Source organism: Patiria miniata, unplaced genomic scaffold (assembly GCF_015706575.1).
Source record: "Patiria miniata isolate m_02_andy unplaced genomic scaffold, ASM1570657v1 HiC_scaffold_10, whole genome shotgun sequence".
Taxonomy (NCBI): Eukaryota; Metazoa; Echinodermata; class Asteroidea; order Valvatida; family Asterinidae; genus Patiria; species Patiria miniata.
Genome location: NW_024037048.1, coordinates 9330080 through 9350538, shown reverse-complemented (window position 1 = coordinate 9350538; position 20459 = coordinate 9330080). Strand labels below are relative to the sequence as shown.

General features: G+C 38.0%; 1 protein-coding gene across 1 annotated transcript; it reads right to left on the bottom strand.

Moving 5' to 3' along the window:
* Positions 1-1697: 1697 nt before the first annotated feature.
* On the bottom strand, positions 1698-9507 carry LOC119737418. The gene is made up of 3 exons (XM_038211760.1): positions 9055-9507; positions 2686-8852; positions 1698-2483 (listed from the first exon to the last, which is right to left on the bottom strand). The coding sequence occupies exon 2, from the start codon at positions 7871-7873 to the stop codon at positions 3326-3328; it is 4548 nt and encodes a 1515-aa protein (XP_038067688.1). The 5' UTR covers positions 7874-8852; positions 9055-9507; the 3' UTR covers positions 1698-2483; positions 2686-3325.
* Positions 9508-20459: the final 10952 nt, after the last annotated feature.

The window sequence follows — 20459 nt, the reverse complement described above, 5'->3', positions numbered from 1 at the left end:
CATGTCAACACAGTTATTGTGAAATTGGGAACTCAAGATATACACATTGTATTGCAATGACATTTCTTGTAATATTTTGCCATGGTATTTGACACCAAACTCTAGAATCTTGACAGGAACTGCCGAAAAAGGAATGTAATATAATACATCGTGAAAACTAATTGCACCAAATTTCAATTTAATCCATTTTGTATTTCTTGAGTGGTTCATCGGAAACGAGGTTGTTCATTTTGTTCAGTTGTGCAGCATCTGTGTTGATGCGTTGTTGAGATCACTATTTATGTGGCGCGCCCTCTATTATAGTGGTCTCGATCTCCACAACCAAACTCGAGTTGGGGCCAACAATTCAAGAAATACACGTTACATTAAACTGAATTTTCGCACACTCATTTTTCATGATGTTTGACATCAAAAGATTTAATTTCATAAAAAAAAAGTCCAATAATCAAGATATTATGACCGTAACACTGTTGGGTTTTATTTGCGACAAGTACAATCCTAATGCAAGTCAACATGGATTTGTAACGTTTAAAAAAATAGATTTTAACGATCATATTATATTCATAGCTCCACGGTTTCTCACGCCATTCAAACTACTTATGCTACACATCGTGAAAACTAATTGCACCAAATTTCAATTGAATCCATTTGGTTTTTCTTGAGTAGTTCATCGGAAACGAGGTTGTGCTTTTTGCTCAGTTGTGCAGCATCTGTGTTGATGCGTTGTTGAGACCACTATTTATGTGGCGCGCCCTCTATTATAGTGGTCTCGATCTCCACAACCAAACTCGAGTTGGGGCCAACAATTCAAGAAATACACGTTACATTTAACTGAATTTTCGCACACTCATTTTTCATGATGTTTGACATCAAAAGATTTAATTTCATAAAAAACGTCCAATAATCAAGATATTATGACCGTAACACTGCTGAGTTTTCTTTGCGACAAGTACAATCCTAATGCAAGTCAACATGGATTTTTAACGTTTAAAACACTAGATTGTTACGATCATATTATATTTATAGCTCCACGGTTTCTCACGCCATTCAAACTACTTATGCTTCACATCGTGAAAACTAATTGCACCAAATTTCAGTTTAATCCATTTTGTATTTCTTGAGTAGTTCATCGGAAACGAGGTTGTTCTTTTTGTTCAGTTGTGCAGCATCTGTGTTGATGCGTTGTTGAGACCACTATTTATGTGGCGCGCCCTCTATTATAGTGGTCTCGATCTCCACAACCAAACTCGAGTTGGGGCCAACAATTCAAGAAATATACGTTACATTAAACTGAATTTTCGCACACTCATTTTTCATGATGTTTGACATCAAAAGATTTAATTTCATAAAAAAAAGTCCAATAATCAAGATATTATGACCGTAACACTGTTGGGTTTTATTTGCGACAAGTACAATCCTAATGCAAGTCAACATGGATTTTTAACGTTTAAAACACTAGATTGTTACGATCAAATTATATTGATAGCTCCACGGTTTCTCACGCCATTCAAACTACTTATGCTACACATCGTGAAAACTAATTGCACCAAATTTCAATTGAATCCATTTTGTTTTTCTTGAGTAGTTCATCGGAAACGAGGTTGTGCTTTTTGTTCAGTTGTGCAGCATCTGTGTTGATGCGTTGTTGAGACTGTCAGACTGTTGTCAACGCAAATAAATCAACACGGAGAATTTTCTTTCAGTGACAATTATTTACAAAAAACTTTAATATTAAAAACATTCAATGAAGGACTACACAATTATATTGATAAAAATGTACACGTATACTTCTGTGACTATGACTACGAAATTAAATTAATAAAAAAAATCTTTGATTGAACTCCTGTTTCCAAACTTGATTACTTAAGTTTCTTTTTGTTTACAAAAACCTTATTACACTTCCGTTAATGGCAACGGTGTTACACTTAACTTGAATTAACAAGATTATCTTCAAGTCGTATACTTGAAACACAGTACATGTATGTGCACTATACACTGACTTATTTACACTAGGTTTTTGTTACACTACTCAATTTACACTTCTGTTGACTTTAACAAACTGAAATTTTAGTTGTTATACCAGTGGGATCACTTTTGCGTTTTCTTTGATTGAAAATGAATCAACACTGAACTGTTTCCTTAATTTGTATTTTATAAAAAACAAAAAACAACAACAACTCTTATTACAATAGTAGTTTTCTCGTTCTTGGACACAAATTAACTTGACTTCACTCTATCTTTGACTCGATGACAATAAATGTATTCAGGGTATTTAGCAATGCAAACCCAATACAGTTCTGGTTTCCAGTTGAGCAGCCGAACTGTCAAGTGGTTAATCCAGTCCTCGTCTGGCTCTTGTGGTAGTACCCGAGGTCAGGTCTTGGCACAAGCAAGTAGTAGGCGACTGCCCCGATCTACTTCAAATGGATGCACATGCGGTGTGGAAGGACCCCCAAACTGGCTGAAATCCCCAGTAATACTTTCTGGAAAAGTCAAATTAAAATAACCAATCCCCAATAATAACAATCCAAAATCTTTAACATAAATAATGTTCACAGGTCATGCAAGTTTAAGCAGTCACTATATTTTGTAGACAAAATAATCCTTCGAACAAATAAACGTATTTCACGAAATTAAACCACTTCAGATAAAATTAGAAGAAAAAAATAAATTAATCTAACTCACGGTTTTGCAGCGAGGTTCCCCGTATCTGGTTTTACAGCTCACCAGCAGACAGTGGAGCAAAATTGCCCCAGCTAACAGCTATACAATGGCACTGCTGCAGTACACGGCTCGGCTCTGCTAATACGTATTGCTCTGCATCAGAGTCTGAATACTCTGCTGAGCAAAATGTGTGGCAGCAGGCAGCAGGCAGCAGGAGATTTGTCTTGGTGTCTATAGAGCTCTCATATGTGATAGAGTGGGGTGCAGTCACACTGACCATACACTTATATACTCACACACACATACACACCCAACTAATCAAACACAAAAGAACTACACCCAACTGAAGAATGTCTAAGAATGCACATAGCTATTGAATATTCACACAGGAAAAGAAAATACATTTGCATAGGAACTTTTACTTGTAAGGTGGAAAGGAAAGGACACATCAAATAAAAGAAATATAAATAAATAAATTGAAACGGACTGTTACATTTCACTCCCTCTTTAAGAATGTTTTACCTGAAAACATTTTCCATCCTTGATGGGAGTCAACCCTTCAAACCTGTAGGCATAAAAACACTTATTTACACTGGTTAGGAAACATCATTCAAATTTAATCTGATGTCTCTCATCAGGCAGTCACATCTGGGAATTTAATTCACTCACCTTCAACTTCACTTCTGCTCAGGTAGTCAGCACCAACATTTTGGGACCCTTTGATATATTCTACTCTGAACCTGTAGGGCTGTAGAGCTAATGCCCAACGCATTATCCTCGCGTTCGCCAACTTGGATCGATGCAAATACGCCAAAGACTGGTGATCGGTTTGGAGAACAAACTGACGACCATACAGGTACGGTTCAAATTTCTGGATTCCCCATACGACAGCTAGACACTCTTTCTCAATTACCGCATAAGATCTCTCCCTTGGTAGAAGTTTTCTGCTGGCATACGCCACAGGAAATGTTTGACCTGTATCGTCTCGTTCTTGCAGCAAAACTGCTCCCACGCCTGTGTTGGATGCATCAGTGCGGATGATAAACGGCTTGGAGCAATCTGGCAGATGAAGGATTGGATCTGTAGACAACTTTGTCTTGAGTGTGTTGAATGCCATCTCCTGACTCTCTCCCCACGTGATGCGGTTTGGTTCTTTCGCCCTTGTCAAATCTGTCAGAGGTACAGCCAATGCAGCAAAATTTGGGATAAACCTCCGGTAATAACCGGCTAAGCCCAAAAAGGACATAAGTTGCTTCTTGGTCTCTGGTCGTTTGGCCTCTTGGATGTGCTTCATCTTGTCTGGTTGTGGTTGGAGATGTCCCTGTCCAACAACGTGTCCCAAGAATTCCAACTTCTGCGCCCCTATGACACACTTACTTGGTTTTGCTGTCAACTGCGCTGATTGCAGACGTTCTAAGAGTACTCGAAGTGCTACAACATGATCATCCCAGCTTGCTGTGTGAATTAAGATGTCATCAATAAAGTTATCTGTATGCTTCAGACCTTTCAGAACCCTTCTCATTATCCGACTAAACGTAGCTGGGGCGTTTACTAACCCAAACGGCATGGTGCAAAACTGAAACAACCCATTCGGTGTAAGGAATGCTGTGGCTAGTCTGGCTTCTTTTCTCATCGGGATTTGCCAGTATCCCTTGGTTAAGTCGAACTTACTGAAATAGCGATCATGTGAAAGTGAAACAAATATTTCATCTGGGGTTGGAAGTGGCTCGGCATCAAATACTGTTATGCGATTCAAACCTCGAAAATCTATGCAAAATCTTTTGGTTCCATCTTTCTTGTCTACCAGAACAATCGGGGATGCATATGGGGATTGTGATGGCTCGATGACCTCTAGCTTCTGCATTTGTGCTACTTCCTCATCGACGGTGTCTCTCATTGCAAACGGTAGTGGGTATGGTTTGAACCTAATTGGATCATTAGATGTCAACTTGATATCATGCTCTCCGACTGTAGTCCTCCCAGGAAGATCAGTAAGGACATTGGGGTACTCACTAAGAACTATTCTTACCTCTTGTCTCTGTTGTTTGGTAAGTTCATGGTCGATCAGAACATCATCTACTGACTCTGTTGCCTCCAAGACTGGTGAATGCAGTAAAGATTCGTTGTCACCTTCTTCATCACACTCTCCATCGACGATGACTGACACACATGCGTACTCTACTGGCTCATTGCTGGCGGCTTCTACCCTGCGAACATACAACTTAAGCAGATTTGCATGAAAAGTTTTGACAGTACCATTCATGTCAATTTGGTAATCTAGACTGCCTTGTTTTGCTACAACAGGGAATGGTCCCTTCCACTGTAGGAGGAGTTTATTACTATCAGTTGGAAGGAGTAACAACACTTCATCACCTACCTTGAATTGTCTGTCTCGACTGCGCTTGTCGTAGTACTTCTTCTGTCGAATCTGGGCCTTGTTCAGACTTTGTTGTGCCAACTCACAAGTTTCTCTCAACCGGTTCTTCAGGTCTATCACGTACTGGTAAGTAGTTCTGGTATCTTCCTCTTTAGTCTCACCCGTCCATAGGTCCCGTAAGATAGACATCGGTCCTCTTATCGTCCTCCCATAGAGGAGTTCAAACGGGGAGAAGCCCAAACTTGCTTGAGGTGCTTCACGGTATGCAAAAAGCAAAGCTCCAACATATCTATCCCAGTCCTTCGGTCTCTCGGTGCTCATCTTCCTAAGCATCTGTTTGAGCGTACCATTAAACCGTTCCACAAGGCCATTACAGGCGGGATGGTATGGTGTAGTGGTAAGCTGTTTCACTGACAACAAGCGACTGACTTCTCGCATCAGACCAGACATGAATTGTGAACCCTGATCACTAAGGATTTCCTTAGGTACTCCAACCCTAGAAAAGATGTTAATTAATGCTTCAGCCACTGTCGGAGTCTCGATGTTACGGAGGGGAACTGCTTCTGGGTATCGGGTAGCATAATCAACAACTGTCAATACGAACCTATTACCCTTGTCCGTAGCTGGATGGATTGGTCCAACGATATCTACAGCCACACGCTGAAATGGTGTGTCTATCAGAGGATGACTTCCAAGTGGTAGTTTCTTGACCTTTCCCTTTGGATAGGTGCGCTGGCAGATGTCACAAGACTTGACGAAGCGACGAATGGATGAATGGATACCTGGCCAGAAGAAATTGGTTGTTACTCTGTCGCAAGTTTTCTGTGATCCAAGATGTCCTCCAAATAGAGACTCGTGTGCCAGTTCCATGACTTGAGACCTGTATTTTGAGGGTACAACTACCTGGAAAAATATGTTGTTATTGTCAACAGCTGGTGACTGAAACTGCCGGTACAATATACCCTTGCGCTTTACAAAGTGGGATGTGTGGCCATTTTTACCCGTTATCAACTCACTTTCCTTGGCTAATTCCCTACATCGTTGCAGTGTGGGATCCGACTCTTGTGCAGCTTGAAGATCTTCTGCAGTGACAACATCAGAAATACAGCTTGGCACCTTCAATGACTTAGGAGGTTTCTCATCAGCAGCCTTCTGAGCTCTGGTTTGGACAGCTAATGTAAGGTCAGGACCAGTGGTTTTCTCAGGAGACCAGTTTTCGTCTGGATCTCTGGGATCCCGAACTCCTAGGACATTACCCAAAATAACATCATACACAGGATTCTTCATACAAATTGCCTCAACTTGACCACGGTAGAATGGGGTGTCAATAGAGATCTTAGCCACGGGTGACTTTCTGATTGTCCCATCTATCAGAACACATGCTCGTTGCTCACCTGTCAACTGATCATCGGTAACAAGGCTCTGTCGCACCACAACACCACTGCAGCCGCTGTCTCTGAGCACGGACACTTTCTGGGTACCAATCTGTCCTTCTTTCACTGGCATTCCGGTGAGACGCTCTCGGCAGGCAGCACTCATGATGGGCAGTTGATGTCCACATCTGAGGGTAACATGATCGTCTTCTCTGCAACAATCACTCAAAGAGGGGAGTTTATGTGAAACCATAAAGGCAACGGTTTCCCTGCCTCTAGGACAATCTGAACAATTACAATCATGCTTATTCGTTGACTCACCATGCGATCCTCCGGCACCATCAGACTGACTAACTCTAGGATGTCCACTGTTGTTACCATCATCGACCAACATACTCGACGCTCTCATCGGGGTTCCTCGGAAACGACAATCTTTGGCGAGATGCCCCTTCTTCTTGCAGACGAAGCAAATCCTCTCTTGCATCGGCACAAAAGTGGTTGAACGACTCTGGGCTGTAGAAGGCTTCGACGACTCGGGTTTCCTGAAGCTTGTTGTGGTTGGTTGCTTCTTGATGTGGTGAGTAAACTGGCCGAATGTTGTTCCACGGGCCTCAATGAACTGTTCAGCCAACTTGGCCATCTTGTCCAAATCTGTGGGTAAACGCTCTTTCAGAAAGATAGATAATTCTGGGCTACAACTACTAATGAACTGTTCTCTTAAAATCAAACTCTTCAATCCAGTATAAGTCCCTGCAATCTTTGCTAAGTCGATCCACCTGTCAAAATCATTCTCTAAACGGACTGCAAATTGTGTCGGGCTTTCCTCTTTATCTGGTTTGGCTGTACGGAACTTTACACGAAAGCCATCTTCGGTTAAGTTATACTGCTTGAACAATGCTTTCTTGAGTGTATCATAATCATTCACAAGATCTTTTGGGATTCTGGTAGATACATACAAAGCCTTACCTGTGAGGAGTGCACATAGGTTAATGGCCCAAGTCTCAGGTGGCCATTTCTGACTGGTTGCATAGCGCTCAAACCTTTGTAAGTATGAATCAAGGTCATCTTTGTCATCATGAAAACTAGGGAGTTTAGGCATCTTTGCCTTGGTGTTTGTGGTTACAGTGGGTTTTACCTCCTTACCTGGTTTGCTTTCAGCCTCATGTACTTTCATTCTCATCTCTAGGATTTCCTGCTCTTGTTTCTTCAACGACCTCAACTCCATTCTCTCTTCCTTTGCCGCTCTCTCTCTCTCTCTAATGAAATCCATTAAGTCACCACCCTGCAATCCCATCTCTTTACCAACCTCAACCCACTTCTCCATGATTGCTCGTTTAGGTTCCAAACCAACTCCTGCAAGCAGCACGGTAAGTAGCACGGCAAGCACCACGGTAAGTAGCACGCAAAGCGGCTGACGCAGCGGGAGTGTCGCGGGTGAGCTGAGACCAGATTTCGGCATGAACCTGCACTGAAATAAAACGATCTTAACCAGAAATATTATTACAAACTTTCAATGGAAATATCCTCACATCAAAATTTACACGTAAATATTTATCTGAGCTGACAACAGGATTTTTTTTTTCGATTTCCCGGACAAGCCCCCAAAATGTCAGACTGTTGTCAACGCAAATAAATCAACACGGAGAATTTTCTTTCAGTGACAATTATTTACAAAAAACTTTAATATTAAAAACATTCAATGAAGGACTACACAATTATATTGATAAAAATGTACACGTATACTTCTGTGACTATGACTACGAAATTAAATTAATAAAAAAAATCTTTGATTGAACTCCTGTTTCCAAACTTGATTACTTAAGTTTCTTTTTGTTTACAAAAACCTTATTACACTTCCGTTAATGGCAACGGTGTTACACTTAACTTGAATTAACAAGATTATCTTCAAGTCGTATACTTGAAACACAGTACATGTATGTGCACTATACACTGACTTATTTACACTAGGTTTTTGTTACACTACTCAATTTACACTTCTGTTGACTTTAACAAACTGAAATTTTAGTTGTTATACCAGTGGGATCACTTTTGCGTTTTCTTTGATTGAAAATGAATCAACACTGAACTGTTTCCTTAATTTGTATTTTATAAAAAACAAAAAACAACAACAACTCTTATTACAATAGTAGTTTTCTCGTTCTTGGACACAAATTAACTTGACTTCACTCTATCTTTGACTCGATGACAATAAATGTATTCAGGGTATTTAGCAATGCAAACCCAATACAGTTCTGGTTTCCAGTTGAGCAGCCGAACTGTCAAGTGGTTAATCCAGTCCTCGTCTGGCTCTTGTGGTAGTACCCGAGGTCAGGTCTTGGCACAAGCAAGTAGTAGGCGACTGCCCCGATCTACTTCAAATGGATGCACATGCGGTGTGGAAGGACCCCCAAACTGGCTGAAATCCCCAGTAATACTTTCTGGAAAAGTCAAATTAAAATAACCAATCCCCAATAATAACAATCCAAAATCTTTAACATAAATAATGTTCACAGGTCATGCAAGTTTAAGCAGTCACTATATTTTGTAGACAAAATAATCCTTCGAACAAATAAACGTATTTCACGAAATTAAACCACTTCAGATAAAATTAGAAGAAAAAAATAAATTAATCTAACTCACGGTTTTGCAGCGAGGTTCCCCGTATCTGGTTTTACAGCTCACCAGCAGACAGTGGAGCAAAATTGCCCCAGCTAACAGCTATACAATGGCACTGCTGCAGTACACGGCTCGGCTCTGCTAATACGTATTGCTCTGCATCAGAGTCTGAATACTCTGCTGAGCAAAATGTGTGGCAGCAGGCAGCAGGCAGCAGGAGATTTGTCTTGGTGTCTATAGAGCTCTCATATGTGATAGAGTGGGGTGCAGTCACACTGACCATACACTTATATACTCACACACACATACACACCCAACTAATCAAACACAAAAGAACTACACCCAACTGAAGAATGTCTAAGAATGCACATAGCTATTGAATATTCACACAGGAAAAGAAAATACATTTGCATAGGAACTTTTACTTGTAAGGTGGAAAGGAAAGGACACATCAAATAAAAGAAATATAAATAAATAAATTGAAACGGACTGTTACAGAGACCACTATTTATGTGGCGCGCCCTCTATTATAGTGGTCTCGATCTCCACAACCAAACTCGAGTTGGGGCCAACAATTCAAGAAATACACGTTACATTAAACTGAATTTTCGCACACTCATTTTTCATGATGTTTGACATCAAAAGATTTAATTTCATAAAAAAACGTCCAATAATCAAGATATTATGACCGTAACACTGCTGAAATTTCTTTGCGACAAGTACAATCCTAATGCAAGTCAACATGGATTTTTAACGTTTAAAACACTAGATTGTTACGATCATATTATATTGATAGCTCCACGGTTTCTCACGCCATTCAAACTACTTATGCTACACATCGTGAAATCTAATTGCACCAAATTTCAATTTAATCCATTTTGTATTTCTTGAGTAGTTCATCGGAAACGAGGTTGTTCTTTTTGTTCAGTTGTGCAGCATCTGTGTTGATGCGTTGTTGAGACCACTATTTATGTGGCGCGCCCTCTATTGAAGGAAAATTTAAAAAAATTCTACGGCGTGCGGATGAATGTCTTGGCGGTGCGAGACCACTAGTTTTATTCAGCGCGCCCCTTCTCGAATTAATTTTTGTGGTGGTTTGACTTTCTCACGAAATTGTATCTCCTCGTGTAAGACATCAAGACCGATCACTTGCTGAACTTACAACTTAATATAGCTTGACCTGGTGAGCTCGGGTTATTGCTCAAACAACGAGTGTATTATTATTTTTCCATGGACGTTGACTTTTCATTTTTCATTTGGGTAATATATTTCACGTTTAAAATACTGTATTTGTTTCGGGTATACTCTTTTTCATTGTTTGATGGTTTCTCATGGAATTAAATCTCATAATATAACACAGTCATCATGACAAATCACTGAATATTCAATTTTGAAATACAGAACAAACTCGTTTTGGGGGCAAAAACTCAAGAAATGCACGTTATATTAAAATGACTTTTTGTGCACTCATTTGTCATTATGTTTGACATGAACAGATTTAATTTCAGAAGAAAAGATCAAACAATCAAGCTATTATGACCGTAACAATACAGGGTTTCATTCTCGACAAATACAATCCTTATGGAAGTCAACGTGGATTTTTAGCGTTTCAAACACTAGATTGTTACGATCATATTATATTTATAGCTCCACGGTTTCTCACGCCATTCAAACGACTTCTGCTACACATCGTGAAAAGTAATTGCACGAAATTTCAATTGAATCCTTTTCGTATTTCTTGAGTAGTTCATCGGAAACGAGTTTGTTCTTTTTTTGTTCAATTATTTTGCAGCATCCGTGTTGATGCGTTGTTGAGACCACTATTTATGTGGCGCGCCCTCTATTATAGTGGTCTCGATCTCCACAACCAAACTCGAGTTGGGGCCAACAATTCAAGAAATACACGTTACATTAAACTGAATTTTCGCACACTCATTTTTCATGATGTTTGACATCAAAAGATTTAATTTCATAAAAAAACGTCCAATAATCAAGATATTATGACCGTAACACTGCTGAAATTTCTTTGCGACAAGTACAATCCTAATGCAAGTCAACATGGATTTTTAACGTTTAAAACACTAGATTGTTACGATCATATTATATTGATAGCTCCACGGTTTCTCACGCCATTCAAACTACTTATGCTACACATCGTGAAATCTAATTGCACCAAATTTCAATTTAATCCATTTTGTATTTCTTGAGTAGTTCATCGGAAACGAGGTTGTTCTTTTTGTTCAGTTGTGCAGCATCTGTGTTGATGCGTTGTTGAGACCACTATTTATGTGGCGCGCCCTCTATTGAAGGAAAATTTAAAAAAATTTAACGGCGTGCGGATGAATGTCTTGGCGGTGCGAGACCACTAGTTTTATTCAGCGCGCCCCTTCTCGAATTAATTTTTGTAGTGGTTTGACTGTTTCTCACGAAATTGTATCTCCTCGTGTAAGACATCAAGACCGATCACTTGCTGAACTTACAACTTAATATAGCTTGACCTGGTGAGCTCGGGTTATTGCTCAAACAACGAGTGTATTATTATTTTTCCATGGACGTTGACTTTTCATTTTTCATTTGGGTAATATATTTCACGTTTAAAATACTGTATTTGTTTCGGGTATACTCTTTTTCATTGTTCGATGGTTTCTCATGGAATTAAATCTCATAATGTAACACAGTCATCATGACAAATCACTGAATATTCAATTTTGAAAAATACAGAACAAACTCGTTTTGGGTGCAAAAACTCAAGAAATACACGTTATATTAAATTGAATTTTTGTGCACTCATTTGTCATTATGTTTGACATGAACAGATTTAATTTCAGAAGAAAAGGTCAATCAATCAAGCTATTATGACCGTAACAATACAGGGTTTCATTCTCGACAAATACAATCCTTATGGAAGTCAACGTGGATTTTTAGCGTTTCAAACACTAGATTGTTACGATCATATTATATTTATAGCTCCACGGTTTCTCACGCCATTCAAACGACTTCTGCTACACATCGTGAAAAGTAATTGCACGAAATTTCAATTGAATCCTTTTCGTATTTCTTGAGTAGTTCATCGGAAACGAGTTTGTTCTTTTTTTGTTCAATTATTTTGCAGCATCCGTGTTGATGCGTTGTTGAGACCACTATTTATGTGGCGCGCCCTCTATTATAGTGGTCTCGATCTCCACAACCAAACTCGAGTTGGGGCCAACAATTCAAGAAATACACGTTACATTAAACTGAATTTTCGCACACTCATTTTTCATGATGTTTGACATCAAAAGATTTAATTTCATAAAAAAACGTCCAATAATCAAGATATTATGACCGTAACACTGCTGAAATTTCTTTGCGACAAGTACAATCCTAATGCAAGTCAACATGGATTTTTAACGTTTAAAACACTAGATTGTTACGATCATATTATATTGATAGCTCCACGGTTTCTCACGCCATTCAAACTACTTATGCTACACATCGTGAAATCTAATTGCACCAAATTTCAATTTAATCCATTTTGTATTTCTTGAGTAGTTCATCGGAAACGAGGTTGTTCTTTTTGTTCAGTTGTGCAGCATCTGTGTTGATGCGTTGTTGAGACCACTATTTATGTGGCGCGCCCTCTATTGAAGGAAAATTTAAAAAAATTTAACGGCGTGCGGATGAATGTCTTGGCGGTGCGAGACCACTAGTTTTATTCAGCGCGCCCCTTCTCGAATTAATTTTTGTAGTGGTTTGACTGTTTCTCACGAAATTGTATCTCCTCGTGTAAGACATCAAGACCGATCACTTGCTGAACTTACAACTTAATATAGCTTGACCTGGTGAGCTCGGGTTATTGCTCAAACAACGAGTGTATTATTATTTTTCCATGGACGTTGACTTTTCATTTTTCATTTGGGTAATATATTTCACGTTTAAAATACTGTATTTGTTTCGGGTATACTCTTTTTCATTGTTCGATGGTTTCTCATGGAATTAAATCTCATAATGTAACACAGTCATCATGACAAATCACTGAATATTCAATTTTGAAAAATACAGAACAAACTCGTTTTGGGTGCAAAAACTCAAGAAATACACGTTATATTAAATTGAATTTTTGTGCACTCATTTGTCATTATGTTTGACATGAACAGATTTAATTTCAGAAGAAAAGGTCAATCAATCAAGCTATTATGACCGTAACAATACAGGGTTTCATTCTCGACAAATACAATCCTTATGGAAGTCAACGTGGATTTTTAGCGTTTCAAACACTAGATTGTTACGATCATATTATATTAGGAGCTCCACGGTTTCTCACGCCATTCAAACGACTTCTGCTACACATCGTGAAAAGTAATCGCACGAAATTTCAATTGAATCCATTTCGTATTTCTTGAGTATTTCATCGGAAACGAGTTTATTCTTTTTTGTTCAATTTTGCAGCATCTGTATTGATGCGTTGTTGAGACCACTATTTATGTGGCATGCCCTCTATTGTCATTATGTTTGACATGAACAGATTTAATTTCAGAAGAAAAGGTCAAAAAAATCAAGCTATTATGACCGTAACAATACAGGGTATCATTCTCGACAAATACAATCTTAATGGAAGTCAACATGGATTTTTAGCTTTTCAAACACTGGATTGTTACGATCATTATTATATTTATAGCTCCACGGTTTCTCACGTCATTCAAACTACTTATGCTACACATCGTGAAAACTAATTGCACCAAATTTCAATTTAATCCATTTTGTATTTCTTGAGTAGTTCATCGGAAACGAGGTTGTTCTTTTTGTTCAGTTGTGCAGCATCCGTGTTGATGCGTTGTTGAGACCACTATTTATGTGGCGCGCCCTCTCATTATAGTGGTCTCGATCTCCTCCACCAAACTAGATTGGGGGCCGACAATTCAAGAAATACACGTTACATTAAACTGAATTTTTGCACACTCATTTGTCATGATGTTTGACATCAAAAGATTTTATTTCATAAAAAAATGTCAAAATAATCAAAATATTATGACCGTAACAATACAGGGTTTTATTTGCAACAAGTACAATCCTAATGGAAGTCAACATGGATTTTTAACGTTTAAAACACTAGATTGTTACGATCGATCATATTATATTAATAGCTCCACTGTTTCTCACGCCATTCAAACTACTTATGCTACACATCGTGAAAACTAATTGCACCAAATTTCAATTTAATCCATTTTGTATTTCTTGAGTAGTTCATCGGAAACGAAGTTGTTCTTTTTTTTTCAGTTGTGCAGCATCTGTGTTGATGCGTTGTTGAGGTCACTATTTATGTGGCGCGCCCTCTATTATAGTGGTCTCGATCTCCACTATCAAACTCGATTTGGGGCCAACAACTCTTGAAATACACTTTACATTAAACTAAATTTTCGCACACTCACTTATGATGTTTGACATCAAAAGATTTAATTTCATTAAAAAAACGTCAAATAATCAAGATATTATGACCGTAACAATACAGGGTTTTATTTGCGACAAGTGCAATCCTAATGGAAGTCAAAATGGATTTTTAACGTTTAAAACACTAGATTGTTACGATCATTATTATATTCATAGCTCCACGGTTTCTCACGCCATTCAAACTACTTATGCTACACATCGTGAAAACTAATTGCACCAAATTTCAATTTAATCCATTTTGTATTTCTTGAGTAGTTCATCGGAAACGAGGTTGTTCTTTTTTTTCAGTTGTGCAGCAACTGTGTTGATGCGTTGTTGAGACCACTATTTATGTGGCGCGCCCTCTCATTATAGTGGTCTCGATCTCCACCACCAAACTAGATTGGGGGCCAACAATTCAAGAAATACACGTTACATTAAACTGAATTTTCGCACACTCATTTTACATAATGTTTGACATCAAAAGATTTAATTTCATAAAAAACGTCAAATAATCAAGATATTATGATCGTAACAATACAGGGTTTTATTTGCGACAAGTGCAATCCTAATGGAAGTCAAAATGGATTTTTAACGTTTAAAACACTAGACTGTTACGATCATTACTATATTACTAGCTCCACGGTTTCTCACGCCATTCAAACTACTTATGCTACACATCGTGAAAACTAATTGCACCAAATTTCAATTTAATCCATTTTGTATTTCTTGAGCTAGTAGTTCATCGGAAACGAGGTTGTTCTTTTTGTTCAGTTGTGCAGCATCCGTGTTGATGCGTTCTTGAGACCACTATTTATGTGGCGCGCCCTCTCATTATAGTGGTCTCAATCTCCACCACTAAACTAGATTGGGGGCAAACAATTCAAGAAATACACGTTACATTAAACTGAATTTTCGCACACTCATTTGTCATGATGTTTGACATCAAAAGATTTAATTTCATTAAAAAAAACCTCAAATAATCAAGAAATGATGACCGTAACAATACAGGGTTTTATTTGCGACAAGTACAATCCTAATGGAAGTCAACATGGATTTTTAACGTTTAAAACACTGGATTGTTACGATCATATTATATTTATAGCACCACGGTTTCTCACGCCATTCAAACTACTTATGCTACACATCGTGAAAACTAATTTCACCAAATTTCAATTTAATCCATTTTGTATTTCATGAGTAGTTCATCGGAAACGAGGTTGTTCTTTTTGTTCAGTTGTGCAGCATCTGTGTTGATGCGTTGTTGAGACCACTATTTATGTGGCGCGCCCTCTAATATAGTGGACTCGATCTCCACCATCAAACTCGATTTGGGGCCAACAACGCTTGAAATACACTTTGCATTAAACTGAATTTTCGCACACTCATTTGTCATGATGTTTGACATCAAAAGATTTAATTTCAGGCTGCGGCAAATCCAATATATTGGTTAATGATGTTTTGATTGTACATGTATTCGTGTCTGAGTGTAATACAGGGTTTTATTTGCAACAAGTACAATCCTAATGGAAGTCAACATGGATTTTTTACGTTTACAACACTAGATTGTTACGATCATATTTTATTTATAGCTCCACGGTTTCTCACGCCATTTAAACTACAGACTTAAGCTACACATCGTGAAAACTAATTGCACCAAATTTCAATTTAATCCATTTTGTATTTCTTGAGTAGTTCATCGGAAACGTGGTTGTTATTTTTGTTCAGTTGTGCAGCATCTGTGTTGATGCGTTGTTGAGACCACTATTTATGTGGCGCGTCCTCTATTATAGTGGTCTCGATCTCCACCACCAAACTCGATTTGGGGCCAACAACTCAAGATATACACGTTAAATTAAACTGAATTTTCGCACAATCATTTGTCATTATATTTGACATCAAAAGATTTAAATTCATAAAAAAAACGTCAAAATAATCAAGATATTATGACCGTAACAATACAGGGTTTTATTTGCGACAAGTACAATCCTAATGGAAGTCAACATGGATTTTTAACGTTTAAAACATTAGATTGTTACGATCATGTTATATTTATAGCTCCACGGTTTCTCACGCCATTCAAACTACTTATGCTACACATCGTGAAAACTAATTGCACCAAATATTAATTTAATCCATTTTGTATTTCTTGAGTAGTTCATCGGAAACGAGGTTGTTCTTTTTGTTCAGTTGTGCAGCATCTGTGTTGATGCGTTGTTGAGACCACTATTTATGTGGCGCGCCCTCTATTATAGTGGTCTCGATCTCCACCACCAAACTCGATTTGGGGCAACAACTCAAGATATACACGTTAAATTAAACTGAATTTTCGCACACTCATTTTACATAATGTTTCACATCAAAAGATTTAATTTCATAAAAAAAACGTCAAATAATCAAGATATTATGATCGTAACAATACAGGGTTTCATTTGCGACAAGTACAATCCTAATGGAAGTCAACATGGATTTTTAACGTTTAAAACACTGGATTGTTACGATCATATTATATTTATAGCTCCACTGTGTTGATGCGTTGTTGAGACCACTATTTATGTGGCGCGCCCTCTATTATAGTGGTCTCGATCTCCACCACCAAACTCGATTTGGGGCCAACAACTCAAGATATACACGTTACATTAAACTGAATTTTCGCACACTCACTTGTCATGATGTTTGACATCAAAAGATTTAATTTCATTAAAAAAACGTCAAAATAATCAAGATATTATGACCGTAACAATATAGGGTTTTATTTGCGACAAGTACAATCCTAATGGAAGTCAACATGGATTTTTAACGTTTAAAACATTAGATTGTTACGATCATATTATATTTATAGCTCCACGGTTTCTCACGCCATTCAAACTACATATGCTACACATCGTGAAAACTAATTGCACCAAATTTCAATTTAATCCATTTTGTATTTCTTGAGTAGTTCATCGGAAACGAGGTTGTTCTTTTTGTTCAGTTGTGCAGCATCCGTAACAATATGATCCTCCGAATTCATATCATTTATTCTTGAAAATTGTAGCAAAAGCAAAGGTTGTATAATTTCCTTTAACCCTAAAGGGTCGGGTTAGTTTGACCACCTCTCAGCCGGGGGTTTGGTGGATTCTGCCCCCCCCCCCCCCCCCCGCCCTAAAAACTCGACCTTCGAGCGACGAAAAATTGTAAAACAACTTATCATAAACATACCCAAGAAATTTCATAACTATTGGTCAAAGGGTTTTTGGATTGATGGGTAATTAATTATTCATATGCACAAATGGTAATTTTGCTCTGTGTACACGACGAATATGGGGAAATTCAGTTTTTAAGGCGAGTAGCGCCGGACGGCAACCCGTGGTCCGATTTTTATGTTTTTGGTATCAAAAGATGCGCAAGGCTCGGGGCTAAAAAGTCATAACAGTTCGTTTGGCGGAAAGAAATTCAAGGCTATCGCAGAAAAAGTCGAGGCGGCGGATTCCGCCCCGGCCCCTTTAGGGTTAAACAAAGAAGAATTCTAAGGTGGGGACTTTCTTTTTAGTCGAATGTAGTTACTTTTACAGTTCTGTTGGGGAGACTAAATAAATGATCAGGGAAGATTGGGCTTGAAGAGTGACTGTCCTAACAAAATCCTAACAAAGTACTGCATTTCAACCAAAATATTACCCGTTGGGAAGTGTTTATAAAGTTAAAGCAGTTTCGCCAAAAAAATTAATGGAACAGTACAGAATTAATTACCCAAGATATTATTTTTGGCACTCTAACCAAACAAACCAAATTTCTCAACGCTTTAAGGGTATTACAGTCGAGAAAATAAATCCTTTTCAGACTTCAAAACGTCTAAGGTTAGTTACAGGCATGGGAGGTGAATGGTTGGAATTTGCATTGTAATGCTCTAGTGGGTGCTTTGTGTTTAGAATCTATACAAATACGCTCATTACCGAACCTGTCATCTGCTTGACAACAACAACAGAAACGCCACGTGCCTTCAGTTCACAGCTATTGCAGTGTCACCCTCGTCGTGTTGACTAAGACTTCCTTTGCTAAAGGGCGAACCTGTTGTACAGACCGTAAGTTCCTTCTTGTAATTTTGGACTCTTTCGTTTGTCATAACTCGGGGACATAAAATAACAGTTCACATTTTGTGATTATGACAGAATTGTTTTTCTTCTATTTCGAGCTCAATTGTTATGATCATAAATGGGCATGTCAGGGTCGGCATTGACGATTACATTGATGGTGGGAACATAGTCTAGTTTTTATTGTCGCAATGTTTTTGGTTTACCACGGTATCTGTAAATTTGTTACAATCTTTTTATGTTATAATATCATGATCAAATATTGGAATGTGTTTTCTTCATTCATTTTCTGCAATTAAAAGTGACTTTCCCTTGAATCGGACTTTTCGCAATTAATACACTATTTTGCACACCTCCTGGATTGTCCTAGATCATTTGCAACGACACCAGAGGTGATTCTGCACTCCTCCAGAAGCTTCAAATCAGCACGGGCTTCAGCTTGGTGTCCAGCGCTGCATGGACATTTGGGGACGCCAAGTCAACTGTAGCAAATTCTGAAAGTGAGTATTATTTTGGATGGCGTTTAAATGTTACCTTCTCGTATATACAAAACTGAAGAAAATCGCTCAAAAAGTTAATTCCTCGTGTACATCATCTACAATTTTAGTTTTAATCCATAGGAAAACAACATAATTATTATGGATCTAAAGTGGGACCTTTTTACACTTAGTAGTGCACCCTCTGTTGGAAGAAATAGATGACAGCAAAAAACGGAGTTTGCTTACACGTTGTAGTTTTTATTGTGGCATTTTTTTTTTAAGGTTCCTGTCATTTTTTTTCTTCAAAACTGTTTTGTTATACATCATGAATAATTATTGGACGAAATTTCAATTCAATTCAACGCGCTTTCCTTTAGGTATCGGAACCATTAACAAAGAGTGGATATTTTTTGTTCGAGATTTCAGTCGATTTTTTTTCTTCAAATCTTTACATTGCGACTAAATATTCAACAAAATTTCCTTCAAAAGTAATTCCAATTAACAAAGTTTTTTTCACGATAAAAATACTGCTTTCTTCAATCATATAAGAATAAAATTTTCCCAAGATTCCCTTAAATTTTCAATCATGTTGCGTCACATATCACGGCCAGTAATGCGACGCAATTTTAATCATATGGCATGCGTTATTCTGCAATATTATCTCCACAGAGAGTGTGGTATTTTTGTCAAATGGGTACATCGTGACACACATTGACGGACGTCTTCGTTTTTTGCAAGAAATTGAAGGAAGCAATCATGGTGTACGTATACAGGGTGTTTCAAAAAAAGGAAACCCAATTTCAAAGAATGAGTATGGACTTACGATATGTTTACTGGCTATAAAACTGGTATCATCTGAAAGCGTAATCTCTATGCTTTTCAATGATACCGTGTTTAGGTTTTCTGAGTCATGCATCACTGAGCATCATTGCCTTGAAAACTGAATGCAAAAATGCACTTGGTTCACTTTCATAAAAAAAAACCACTGGGTACGGTGTGCCTATTGTTACGGAAATGTCTTTGAAATGGCTTGAATGTCAATTCTCGGGAAAATGGCAGATTGTTTTGAACGTGGCTTGGTCAAAACGAGAATTAATGACAAACAAAATCCAGTTTTGAAACCAACCCGACTTGTTTTTTTATTTCTTTTGATGCACCCGTGTTATCTTCTTGAATACTTATTCCCATGCACACCATGCCTATTGTGTTTGACATGAAAGTGAACCAACTGCAATTTTGCATCCAGTTTTGAAGATAATGATGCTCAGTGATGCAAGGCCCTGGAAATGTAAACAAGGTATCATTGAAAAGCATAGAGATTACGCTTTTATATGAAAGCGGTTTCACAGCCAGTAAACATTTAGTCTGTCCATACTTGTTCTTCAAAGTTGGGTTTCCTTTTTATTGAAACACCCTCTATAGCGTCGACACTTTTTTGCTTTATTGTCGTGTATTTTTTTCCGACGAGGTTTCC

What these genes read in the sequence shown, in the direction of transcription:
- LOC119737418 (XM_038211760.1), bottom strand. Translation starts at nt 7,873, where the DNA reads ATGCCGAAATCTGGTCTCAGCTCACCCGCGACACTCCCGCTGCGTCAG.